This window comes from Mizuhopecten yessoensis, unplaced genomic scaffold, assembly GCF_002113885.1.
Source record: "Mizuhopecten yessoensis strain PY_sf001 unplaced genomic scaffold, ASM211388v2 scaffold2049, whole genome shotgun sequence".
Classification (NCBI taxonomy): domain Eukaryota; kingdom Metazoa; phylum Mollusca; class Bivalvia; order Pectinida; family Pectinidae; genus Mizuhopecten; species Mizuhopecten yessoensis.
In genome coordinates this window covers 534,102-546,504 of record NW_018404352.1, presented here as the reverse complement: position 1 = coordinate 546,504, position 12,403 = coordinate 534,102, and the positions used below count along the sequence as shown (strand labels likewise).

At 34.6% G+C, this 12,403-nt stretch overlaps 1 protein-coding gene across 1 annotated transcript in view; it reads left to right on the top strand.

The window, feature by feature from the left end:
- Nucleotides 1–10,657, top strand: part of LOC110444647 (TBC1 domain family member 19-like) — a 42,356-nt gene extending 31,699 nt beyond the window's left edge. Inside the window, exons 13-17 of the mRNA XM_021489013.1 lie at nucleotides 1,555–1,664; nucleotides 2,338–2,429; nucleotides 2,606–2,721; nucleotides 2,916–2,986; nucleotides 8,888–10,657. Of these exons, the coding sequence (XP_021344688.1) occupies nucleotides 1,555–1,664; nucleotides 2,338–2,429; nucleotides 2,606–2,721; nucleotides 2,916–2,986; nucleotides 8,888–8,956 (458 nt within the window). The 3' untranslated portion in view covers nucleotides 8,957–10,657. The remainder of the gene's footprint in view (nucleotides 1–1,554; nucleotides 1,665–2,337; nucleotides 2,430–2,605; nucleotides 2,722–2,915; nucleotides 2,987–8,887) is intronic.
- The last annotated feature ends 1,746 nt before the right edge of the window (nucleotides 10,658–12,403 follow it).

Below are 12,403 nucleotides of genomic sequence, written 5' to 3'. Positions count from 1 at the left end.
TCTTCGGAATACTTTTTTGTTCACTTTGAAAGATGTATTCAATACATTTGCAATTTGTGGTTACGAACGATGCAAATCTCTTTTAATTGCACAATGATCAAAAGAGCTCGATGACTTTCCAGTGAGAATTTCACCGAAACCTCAGTTTAGCGATTTTGTTTAAAAAAAAATGGTTTACCAATAGATTGTGGGATAATTAGCAACTATGCGCGGGCTTGAAATTTGAAAGTTGTAGTTGACTGAGTAATGTATTCTTGTAGGTGTTATGTTTTTTGGAATAGGAAGAAAACAGTTATTATGCATTTAAATTATCTGTGTCTTTGAAGATTTTGTTTGATAGGAATTGAACAAAAAAACTAAAACATTTAGTGGGTTATAATCAACATGTTTTTCTATAGTTTTTTTTCTGAATGTGTAATACAGCATTACATAACGGTATTTATTTTAGATTGATTTCAAACATCAAAGCAAATGACGTTTCAGATAATTGAGTAATAGTGTCTCCCTACACTAATTATATCTTGTAACGATCAAAAACGTGAAATCATGATCAATGACTAGATATCTTGAACAACAATTTCACTTACGTGCAAGCATGGCAGGATGTCAATGTAGCACGGAGATTGGTATATTATGCCCGATATAATATCAAATCAAATTATCAGAATATCCAAATAGGTCAAGTGTGAGACGAGAGAACATTAAGCGACCATTAAAGTGATTAGGCCTCCCTAATTGACAGACATACGTCATGAAGAATCACATCAAATTACAAAACATATAACGGACAAAACTAGTGACGTATCTATATATATATATATCCGGTACAATGGACACGACGTTAGCGTTTTGTCATTTGACTTCATTTGCTTCGCTTGATCAATAACGAATTGTAAAATATTAGTGATTTCTCGCAGACTAGTTACACTAGCATACTCACGCTGGTAATATATTGATGGCCAAGCTGTTTCTTGTATCCAGAGGGTAAAGCACAAAACAACAAAGGTTTTCGATTTATAATATTGTTCATATTATAAAATTATTTAATGAAATCAAGAAAGCCTCATATCAACATTAGCAAGATAAGAAATGTGTTGAGGATGTTGACAGACATGTTATACGAAGAAGTGTAAATTCTTGGCTTTAGGTAGACATGTTCGTGGCTTTTTTTATTCTTTATGACATCATTTGAAGCAATCGTAAACGGAGATTTGATGTGAAGAGGTAACAAAATAGAGAAAATAAACTCGTGTCGCAATACAAATGTAGCAGGGAGGGACGGGGGAAATCATGATGTTTGATGGATTGCTATACCATGTTTAATTGTTATGTTTTAAACAAAAAAATGCAGTGGCTTTAATGCCATTTACATCTTCAATGTTTCTGATAAAAAAAACTCGTTCAATAGATACTGGTGTTATAATCAATTAAATTTCAATCACGATAGCAAGTATCTTTTTTCGTTGAAACTGTTGAAATGAAATGCTTTCTACTGAAAGCACTTTGATATTTTTTTCGGAATATTCGATTTGAAGTTAAATTATTTTGTTTCAGTTGCACCTCTCTGCTACGTATTCAACGAGCCGGTTTGCCTTTACTACGTCTTCAAAGAGCTGTACTGCAGATACTTCTTTCGTTTACACAGTATCTCATCTCATCCCCAGGTAAAACGTCTTAAGATTAAAGAATTCTGTAATATTCTGATATGCACTTATTTATCTATAGGGCATAACATTTCCAGAGAAATATAATACTATTGTACTTGACGCAGATTCTTGGATTATAAAGTAAAATCAGTGCTAAATGACGCAATTGTGTTTTTTTATACGCCCGTCAAATTTGACGGGAGTATTATGGAATGGGGTTGTCCGTCCGTCCGGCGTAAACTTTTGTTTGCCCGGCAATCTTCTCCTACATTTTTCAACCGATCTCTTTGAAACTTGATATACATCATAATCATGATATGGAGTTGCGTCGCCTTTAACAAAATTTTGATTCGACGATTTTTTGCAAAAGTTATCGCCCTTTGTTCATTTCAGTTTTTGATTTTTTGTCCGGAGAATTTCTCCTACATTTTTTATAGCATGTCAGCTAACCACTCTTAGAATGATGCAGATAGATCTTATTTCAATGTGAAAAAAGTGTATAACACATTCGACGGGCGTATATTGTTCCGCCCCGCAGTACTCTTGTTGTATTTTATCATAACTTCAGTCTGATAATATATTTGATCTCATATGACAATGTATTATAGATTATATGAATTCTTTATTCGGGTAATCATTCAAGAGGAATGTGCAATTGTTATACTGAAAACTATTGTTTCTATTTAACTAGGGGATATTAGCAATCAGTCTGCTGTTCGAATCTCTACTTCAAATCCACGAGCCTGAACTTTACTTCCATCTGAAGACAGTTGGATGTCATCCGTACGTACCCGTGAAGATCTATCAAATTATATAACTAAAATATTACGATAATTAAAACATTGACTTTCTCTAGAAAACTATCTTTGGTACTGTCAAGAGAGAAAAAAAGAAAACTCTTGAAGAAATTATATTGAATTGGCTCTCTTTGTCAAATTAAGGTTTTTATTTAATTTCAGATTGAAGATTTCTTTTAAGTGGCTTGTTCGAGCCTTTTCTGGCTACCTGTCTAGCGACCAAGTGTTACTGCTATGGGACCGAATACTGGCACATTCTTCTCTGGAAATATTGGCTGGTTAGTAAAGTTTAATAAGATCACATGTTGATAAAGCATACATTGTAATAATATGTTATCGAACTACTATTCCATTAAATAATATTAGATTTCAAAGTACATGCTTTATCAGAGAAAATAAATAACCAGTTGACTTTAATTAATTTAAAATATATTTCTGAATTGTTCATGTATACATGAGTGTTGTCTTGCAGTTCTTGCTGTGGCGATATTTTCTTTCCGGAAAACAAATCTGATGAAGGTTCAGTCATACAATGCTGCTGAGGTGAGTTTTTAAAATAATAATAATAATAATAATAATTTTTATTTAGACAGGGTTACATATTTAGATTTACATCTAATTTACAATATCTCCCTATAATACACAATTTGCAATGAACATGGTAATGATGAATGGTCCTTTGTTTTTATGTCAGTTATAATTTAAACGACTGCTCATCAAAACTGAAGGGTGAATCTCAAAAGAAAATTGAGGGACCGACCCAATAAAAGAAAAAGATATCTTTAAAATGTTTGGAAAACTTCTCATTAAGTGCGGCTCGACATATTTTAACTAAACCTGATATTAACTAAAGATGTGCACTTATGACGGGAGGAGTCTGCAATCATGGGATGGATGCAAAAGTAAAAGTTGTTTTCACCATAATAAACGTTATTTCCACAATATTTTCTATTGTTTGTGACTGACATGCTATCCTTGATTTGACACGAGGCGTTATGATAATAATAATTCGAGGTTTTTATTCACGTCCTTAAATGACCTAAGCTGTTAATGGGACGTTAAACAAAATTAAACCAAATCGATGTTTTTATATACCGCTTTATCACAACCTAGCTCGTTGGTCGTCTAAAAGCGGTTTACAAAGCGGCTATAGGCCAAGGCCTTTTCAGGCAGCCTATATCTTTCTCAACTCCCTTGGGAGCATACAGCAGGTGTCATTTCGGCGCTCACAGCTAGCATTCAACAATTCTATCACTTCCCAACCACGTACTCTTTTACAGCTGTGTAGACTGGAAAAGCGGAGCAAAGTATATTGCTCAAAGATAAACAGTGCCGTGATGTGACTCGAACCCACAACCATTCGGTCACGAGCCCGGTGTCCTACTGCTAGGCTACCGTGCCTCCATAATGGTCATGCTGGTCATGATATATGCCTTGTTCCTGGTGTCTCTATGATATTTACCTTTTTTTTTCTTGTTTTGTTCTAGTGATGGTGTTATTTTCCTATGTCAGTTATGTTTAGGTGTTCTTTAGTTTTATTTTGACGGGTCGTTTTATGGTATGGGGAGCTTCCGTCTGTCCACATTTTGGTTTCTGTAATAACATTTGATTTTGATGGCACTTGCTATGCATGCACATTATATGAAAACTGAGGCTTAGGTCAAACTTAAACAAAATCTGATAGAGCTTGGTCAATATTTAAATTATTCAATGACAATGATGACTAATTTAAAAGATGAGCAAACCCTGCGCATTGTTTTTTTAGCATCCTTTTATCTGATTGGTAACGGTTTACGCACAATATCTTTGTCAAATATTATAGGATTTACTATCTGCGAGTAATTAATAAACGATAGAACATATCTTTGGTTTTAATGTTGTATGAAAATTTCTGTGTTCATGGTTTGAAACTTTTACAGGAGAAGGCAATTGCAATTCAGTTTTTTAAAGGTCATGAAGGATATATGAAATGTATATTTATTTCAGCTTAGGTTGGTTAAGCATGTTTTCTCCTTTCAGCACATTCTAGGAATATTTTTTAACATTTCGATTTTTCATACATTTAGATACAATAATGCATCAAAAGAATTTTAAGTATGTCAAATTTGCAGGTAATCATTTTTCTCTCTCTCAAAATAATCAGTTCGATCAGATTATTATTCATATAGTCTACACGTAGCCGTTGGATAGCTTTATTCAGGTCCTTTCTATTTCATCTTCACCTTGAAATTATCAATTACGATGTGTCCATCATCTATAACAGCAATTATACAACTGTATTTAAAGCAAACTATTCGTTGAAAGTTTCGTCGTCTACGTTGTTTCAGTTGTCATAATTGACTGTTATTATGTAATTGGTATTCTAAAATTCATCCGTTTACACACCAGGTGAAACTGAGCAGACAAAGCCTCCCTGGATTGCGTTCATTTCGATATTCTTTGAAGTTGCATTATTTCTTGTTGTATTGATATCTTAGGTTAGATTTTACGCCGGAAGTTGGCTATATTGTGTGCTTCGTTAGCTATTGATTACTGAAAATGAGTGACAAGTACTGCAACTTGTTCTCCTTCAAGTTAAATCTAATGCTTCGATTCACATCCTGTGGTAATGAGAGGAAAATATAGAATTGATATTTTTGTACTCTACGTTCTATATAATTTATCATTTGTTGTGCATTCACGATGTCCTACTGAATGAAAACAAATCTGATTGTGTGTATCTGCGACATCCCTAGCGTCCTTTCAGCTATGTTATATTTGTATGATCTTAAGTGGGTAGAAATTGTAGTGCATATCGACAAACCGTTGCTAGAGATGTTTGAGAGTCCAATCGTAGTTATTTAATTGCTGCATATATGATGATGAAAGAAACATATTTTTTTTGCTTTGTTAATATACGTGTACATATATAAACATATTTTACCTAAGTGTTTGCTGTCAAATAGAAACAGGTTTGTTTTGTTTTTGACTTCATTACCAGGCTCCCTGCGTTTCAAGCATCATGGGAAGTAGTGACTATAAATCGGCAGTCAAACCTTATTTGGAAGAGACCTACTTACTTGGTTTTATAATTACCATGTTAACACCAAAAATGGGGTGTTTTTGTCAATTTTTTCTATTAAACTCTATGTTAAAACTACGATCAATCAATTCCTTGAAAGTTCTTCACATTTTCTCAAGTATAGACTCAAATGATATACATTACGGTAACTATTCTAATGAATACTGTGTAATAGCTTCAGGCGTAATTAAAGGACAATATACATTATTTCATTTGTCATTGAGGTGTTGTGTTTTCCCGTTAATAGCCCTGCCTAATACCAGCCTGTCTGATTCTGCCAGCGATAGCTAACAACATCCTGTGTTGTTCCTGCTTTTTTACTCTCCTATTAGTCATGTAAATTAAAACTCGTACTGAATTATCTTACATGTGAAGATCATTTGGTTGCAGTGATTTCGATTCGAAAATTACTTAATTTTCTTTCTTAATCTTTTTTCTTGGCTGGCGTGGGAATGCGAAATTCCATTCCTTCGACCGAGATGTCTCAGTGATTCATATTGATACCATTTCCCATTTCTCTTACCGTGGATGCCTGAAGAAATGCTTCTGTATGCCCTATTATCAGTTGGTAGGCTAGGATAGATTAAATGAAGTCTGTTTCAAAGATTGACAGTCATTCAGGTCTCTCAAACACTGCATGTTGATGCTGTAAATTATATAGCAGAAAACATTTCAATCTAAGAAGGCATAAGATTTTTCTTCACTCGCAATCTTTAATTAAATCAACACTTTTGTTTCACTTGAGCTGTTGAATGATGCTGATGTGTATACACAAACTTGATTCCTGTAGTATGGTTTATGTACGTTCTGACAGTATCTTTAATTACGCAATGAAGGGTTGAATCAATCCCATGAATGTGCTTTCCTCGAGAGGACCGCGTATTGTCCTATATATTGCCGCCTGAGATTATATCTGTCTGCTGCTGTTAATGTCCGCCTACCGTTAATATACGCTCTAATATCTCAGACATTTTTTTAATTTAGTAAAGACACTTTCGTATTTAGAAATCTATGTTAAGTAACGAGAAAAAAATATTAAAGAATGGAATTTAACTCCTTTATTTAAGATGTTCAGTAGGTTATTCTTATATTTCACCCAGCTGGCATGATATGAATGCATGAGCTCATGTGATGACTGCAGTGTCCGTTTTCCTTTGGTCTTGAATCTTTCGCTATTATTGTGTTCCAGTCCATGACGTTTTACGTTAATACTATGAGGTAAACACCTCATGATAGTCTGTTACATACTATGATAGATAAGTATAAGCTTTTTTTAGTTGTCAGCCACGAACTTCATTCAAAATCACAGAAGTGAGAAGGTTACATAAGTTAAATATAATATATATATGTATAATACTTCAAACGGCTGATTCTGATATAAATTACTTAAAAACCTTTATGTGTTTTCCTGTAGACTACTGTCATTGAGTATTTTGATATTGTTTTCCAACAAATTATCTAGACAAACCTTTCAAGTTTAAAGAGCTAAAGCATGTTAAAGTTTCAATCGATTGTCAACCTATTTTCGAGGACTGAGGTCATGGTATTGTATATTTCACTTTGCTAAAGTAAATGGTTGTTTCTGGTAGTCAACTAACTGGCATTGCCAGTTTTAATTGCCAATGTGTCCATAGCTTCCATGGTCACCGCAATAATCACAAGGATTTGAGTCATGATACTAGAACTAATACACCTCGAGTCTTTATCTAATCGGCTTGATCGGCTATGTGATCATTCCAAATATGTTATCATCGCCAATATTCATGGCCGTAGAATTTAAGAAAAACACCGATACTTAAAAGGTGGTTTGTGAGGCTACACTAAACCTTACTTAACAGTATTGTTTGGGGTTTTATTTCGCGAATACGCAAGCACATTAATGTTTCCTTTGAACTTGAAAAGCATGTTTTTCTTAGTTTGGATTTTTAGCATAGGGAATACACAAATATAAGTGGATGCTACTGGAAATCTTTATATATGCTATTTTTATAAGTTACCCTATGCAGGCATCTTATATTAAACATATCGATGTTAAACTCATGTGTTGATATTGGATGGCATGCGTCTATTTCCTGTTGTGACCATCTGATGCAGTGGCATTTCGTGTTCTTTCCCACGCCAACTGAGTCGGCCGCTATGACAACCTAAAACCTGAAAAAATTACGAATTTTCAGATAGCCCGAATAAGTTCTGCGTCAGACATGTGTAACTGACGAGACAGTCACACAAAGGCGGTACAAGATATCGGTTGAATCTTGTTCGCACACTGAATGCATTCGTCCTTAATTCCTAGTGATCTTTGGAAATTTATACAGGAGAGATTGCATAAACGGAAACGATTGTTGTGATAACATGATTGCAAATGTAATGTACGACTTTCCCTTTGTTGTGGTATCCTTGGCTTTTGTTGTTTAATTCATTGTGTCGACTTTGATTTTGGTTCATATTTCTAGTTGAAAATAGCAATATTTTGTGATACTGTACTGTTTGATCAATTCTTATAGAATAACCGAGAATCTATTTGTGTGATTGTCAGGAGAAACGTGTACATACTATCGACAGATCAATGCCACAATAGGGGATTTTGACAGTTTTTACGACTGTCTGTTTAGGTCAGATTTTAAAATTTAGGAATTACATTCATTTAGAACGCGTTGAAACTAAGGAGTTATTGAAAAAAAATCGTTCAGTGTCATAGTGAATTGATAAGTGCATGTACGAGGTCGAATAGCATCGTTCTTTTGACGATTGACTATAAATGGGCGGAATGGTCGAGTGGTTTACACTCTGGCCTTCCACAAAGGCGGCCAGGGTTCTTTCCCCGAAGTGACAGGGTTCTCGAGTGAGGTGGTACTATAAATGATACCGTTGGAAGCACGGTCCCACTACAAACAGAACACAATACATCTCCTGCACACACGCAGGCAAACACACATATGGCGATATTAGCCTGGTGACAGAACTAGAAGTTAGCGCCTGATAAGGCAGCTCCTGCGAATTTCTCAAAATTGCATTAATATAATGTATATGCTAATTGTATTAATTGTATAGCTAAGTACTGTAAAGCGCTTAAGAGTGGCTTACATGTATGTTAGCTAGATAGGGCGCTATATCAAATGTTGTATATTATTATTAATATTGTTAAAGAAGATTATCCCCCGCCCATATTTGCACTATGTAAGAGATGTTTTGCATTTAAATACAATTTTAAATATCAGGAAAATTCAAGAGCTACTGTAGTGCAAATTAGACCACTACTTCAAGCTAAAATCCCCTTAAATATTCGATAGAAATGTTTAGTAAGGAACCACCTAACCTGCTACATGTACTACAGTATATTCATATAAATAATAACATTCTTTTAATGCATTTTCTGTTAACAGGCAGTCCTCGCTGATTTGACGACTCTACAAGTGATCCCTCTGATACAGCTCAGCCTATTTTCAAAATAATGCAGCAATACACTCAACAGGTCGATGTCATGAATGCACGCTGAAATCAGACTGATACAGGCACGAAGCATGTTGGTAAAATGCTGTAATAGACTTGTCAGTGCCGTTTCATATTAAGTGTAGGGGTGTGAGGATCATGAACAGATACTTTTTGGCAGGTTTAACCGTTAAACGACCCCTTCAGTTTGTAAATATATTTCGACATAGACATCGCTGTATTTGTCTAATACGATACCAATACAGTAAATGTCTATGTTAGTTGTGGCATGTATACGTATTTAATAGTCATCTGGAGTCAGATGTTCTGAAATAATTTACCCCGTGAAATATGATGAAAGATAAACCATTTTATTTACTATGTGAACGATTTATTGCAAACACGTAAGATAGAATATGATAAAAACATAAGATGTCATTGTTTTATCAAAGACATTGTATTAAGACCAGTTTCAACGCGACAAAACAATAGTGCAGACAGAGATTGATACGACTTCCTGTACATCTGTTAATGCAACATTTTTAAATCTGGAAATTTTAAAATGAACGTTTGTCTTCACACTAATTATAGAAACAACATTTTGCTCTGAGACTTACAAATACACATGATTAATAGCAATCCATTTTGTTTAATAAGTGTTATAAAGGAATTATGCACCTTTTCCTCTAATGATGACAGGTTTGAAGATTTTTTATACAATTTGCTGTCATCAATGAATTATTTGCAAAGTATTGCAGAAAAAAATGGGCAGCGATTAAAGTGTACCCTGAATGATTTGCTTTATTACGTTCAGACAATATGTCATATTTTACAAGACACGGCTAAAAAGCGAATGTCGTTATACAGTGTAGCCTTTGTTTACGAGATATTGCGTTCTTTTCCCTGAAACAACACACCGCTGTCTCAGCGGCGATCACATATGTGAAGTCACAAGTGAATAATGGTACAATCATTTATATTTCGTTCAGGGTACACTTAAAAGTCTTTATTTTCATTTATATCATAGACATTGAATCGAGTCGTGCGTGATTTCAGCTAGAAACAATGCACCTCTGCCATGTATGTTAGGGTTACTTTGTTTTGCAAAGTTTTTAAAGTTGTACATTACATTGTGTGTTTCATCATTTCCACTGCAACATACGAATTAATAAATCATTTGTATAGCTGAAATTAAATGTAACACAATGAAGGCATATTTTCATTCAAACGAGAGCTCTATTGTTTGCAAAATATAAAACGTTTTTATTTTTGTTCCAAGAAAGGCAGTTTTAGTGTGGTAACGTACGTGTCATTTTGATGTACATTCTGTTTTGTGCAATGGAATACGAATCAAATAACGTTTGAACGTCAGCCGGAAGTATCTGCACACTGTTGACATTGACGTTAGATAGACACAAATGTATATCACTATCCTGGCGTAATTTGATTGTACACAAGGGTACATTTTATCATGTAATACACTCACAACTGTAGACTTATACGAAGGACATTTTCACACTTATGTACTTCATTTAGGTCTCTCAATTTGTATTTTTGTTCAGGGAGAAGGCTGCTTTTCCGGTTACAAGTGTTTCGCATGGCAATATGCATAGATCATGTACTGTAACGATTATAACTATACATATAAAACATAACTGCTGACTCTCATGTAGATATGCAATATGTGCTGTTTATGAAATGTATTTATTAAAATGTGTATTTTTCAAAGTGTGTACTATTTTATTTGAGAGATTGGATGTTCATGTCTAAATTCGAATTAAGAGCTCGATATTTGATTTGTTTTGCCAGAAGACCGTTTTCAGTCAGTCTACCGTCATGGGTATAAACATGTAAGGATGGAAGAGGTTATGTTTGCACTTACTTGCAGAGTTGCGGCCCTTTCTTCATTGCCTTGGTATTGTTTACTTTTGGCTGTAAACTTGTACTGATGTAAACATTTTGGTATCTTATTCATGTAACGCTACTCATTTTTTCCTATTTTGCTATAACTTGTTTGTACTATGTGTTAACCTCGGGACAAATGATCATCTAAAATTGTTAAGATCACCTCGCCCAAAACCCAGATCAAGAGGTCTAAAATTTGTTAAAACCTCTGAACAACCTCTGCATAGCCAACATGTCTAGAGGGACGATTTGCCTGCTGCATGCTTGGACGAATGGGATCTCATGTTTGTTCAAATCACCATGTTCTACTCTTAAGATGACAGAGGTAAAATGCGTTAAATCATTCTAAAGACTTCTTAATAAGTTAAAGGTCAAGATTGATAATAGTTTGGGCGTATTATGCTGGTGTGAAGGGTTATCAAGTGTGTTTCAATACATAAGCATGATCCACTTTCAAAGTCACGGGTGTCAGAAAATTCAACCTTCAACCGACTCCTTCTGAATAGCCTAGAGTACGCTCAGCATTATGATATCTGTATGCTGTAAGTAAGGACTATCAAGATCACGAGAGTGAAATTTGTTAGAACCTTTCAAACAATACAATACTGAAAAAGAAAAAGAACAGGAATAAGTGGAACTGACTGACTCTTGTACAATGTTGTAGCATTTTCTTTTGTAAGGTAACTGGATATTCCAGTCCAGCCCTCTCAGATGAGATCAATTAAGTATCGCCAACAATGTATTAATTACTCAATGAAAGAAAGTATTGACTAAAAAAAACCTGCATGTCTTACATGGAATTTAGGTAAGCTGTATATGTAATCAAGATGAAGAACCCGCCTTTTTTGCGTAAATTGTGGATAACCTCACGCACGAAACCGGCGTGTATATTTAATGATAGTAAAGGGAACATAAGTTGATAGGCAGGGTGCATTATTTTTAACAAACTGAAGTCGCCCCCAAATCATTATAACAACATTGCAGTCACTCAGTACATGATCATTGCTGAAATGGTGATTAGTAGGGTTGAAAGAGAACAACGGTTATTTATGATTTTGCGTTTGTTCATAACAAAATATCAATGATAAATATATTGCTTATTTCTAAATACAGTTGAAGATGTTAAATTTTGACGAATCGTGTCATACAAAAACGTTAGTGTTGAAGTAAGTTTTGTTGGAAGATGTCAGTTGAGGTATGTCTCAAATTACAACTAGAAAGATATGTTTTGGTTAAATTTCGATATACATTTGTGTGACCGCACAACGCACCAAAAATACCGTGCGCACACCGTGTATACATCGTGCACACACCGTCCGCACATTGTCCAGACATATGTTGCGCACAACTGTGCGATTTAACAATCGTCACCCCGTTAACGTTGTGCGCTTCTCTCCGGACAGCTGTGCGATTCAGTTGAATTTGTTGATCAATATTACGGAAGGAAAAACATACGGAAAGCGCATATGCAATGATGTACACTATATATTACTGTAATTCTCTCATCACTATAATTTTGAGTATGTACATTTTACAATGCGTGTAACACAGTATAGAGTGACCGT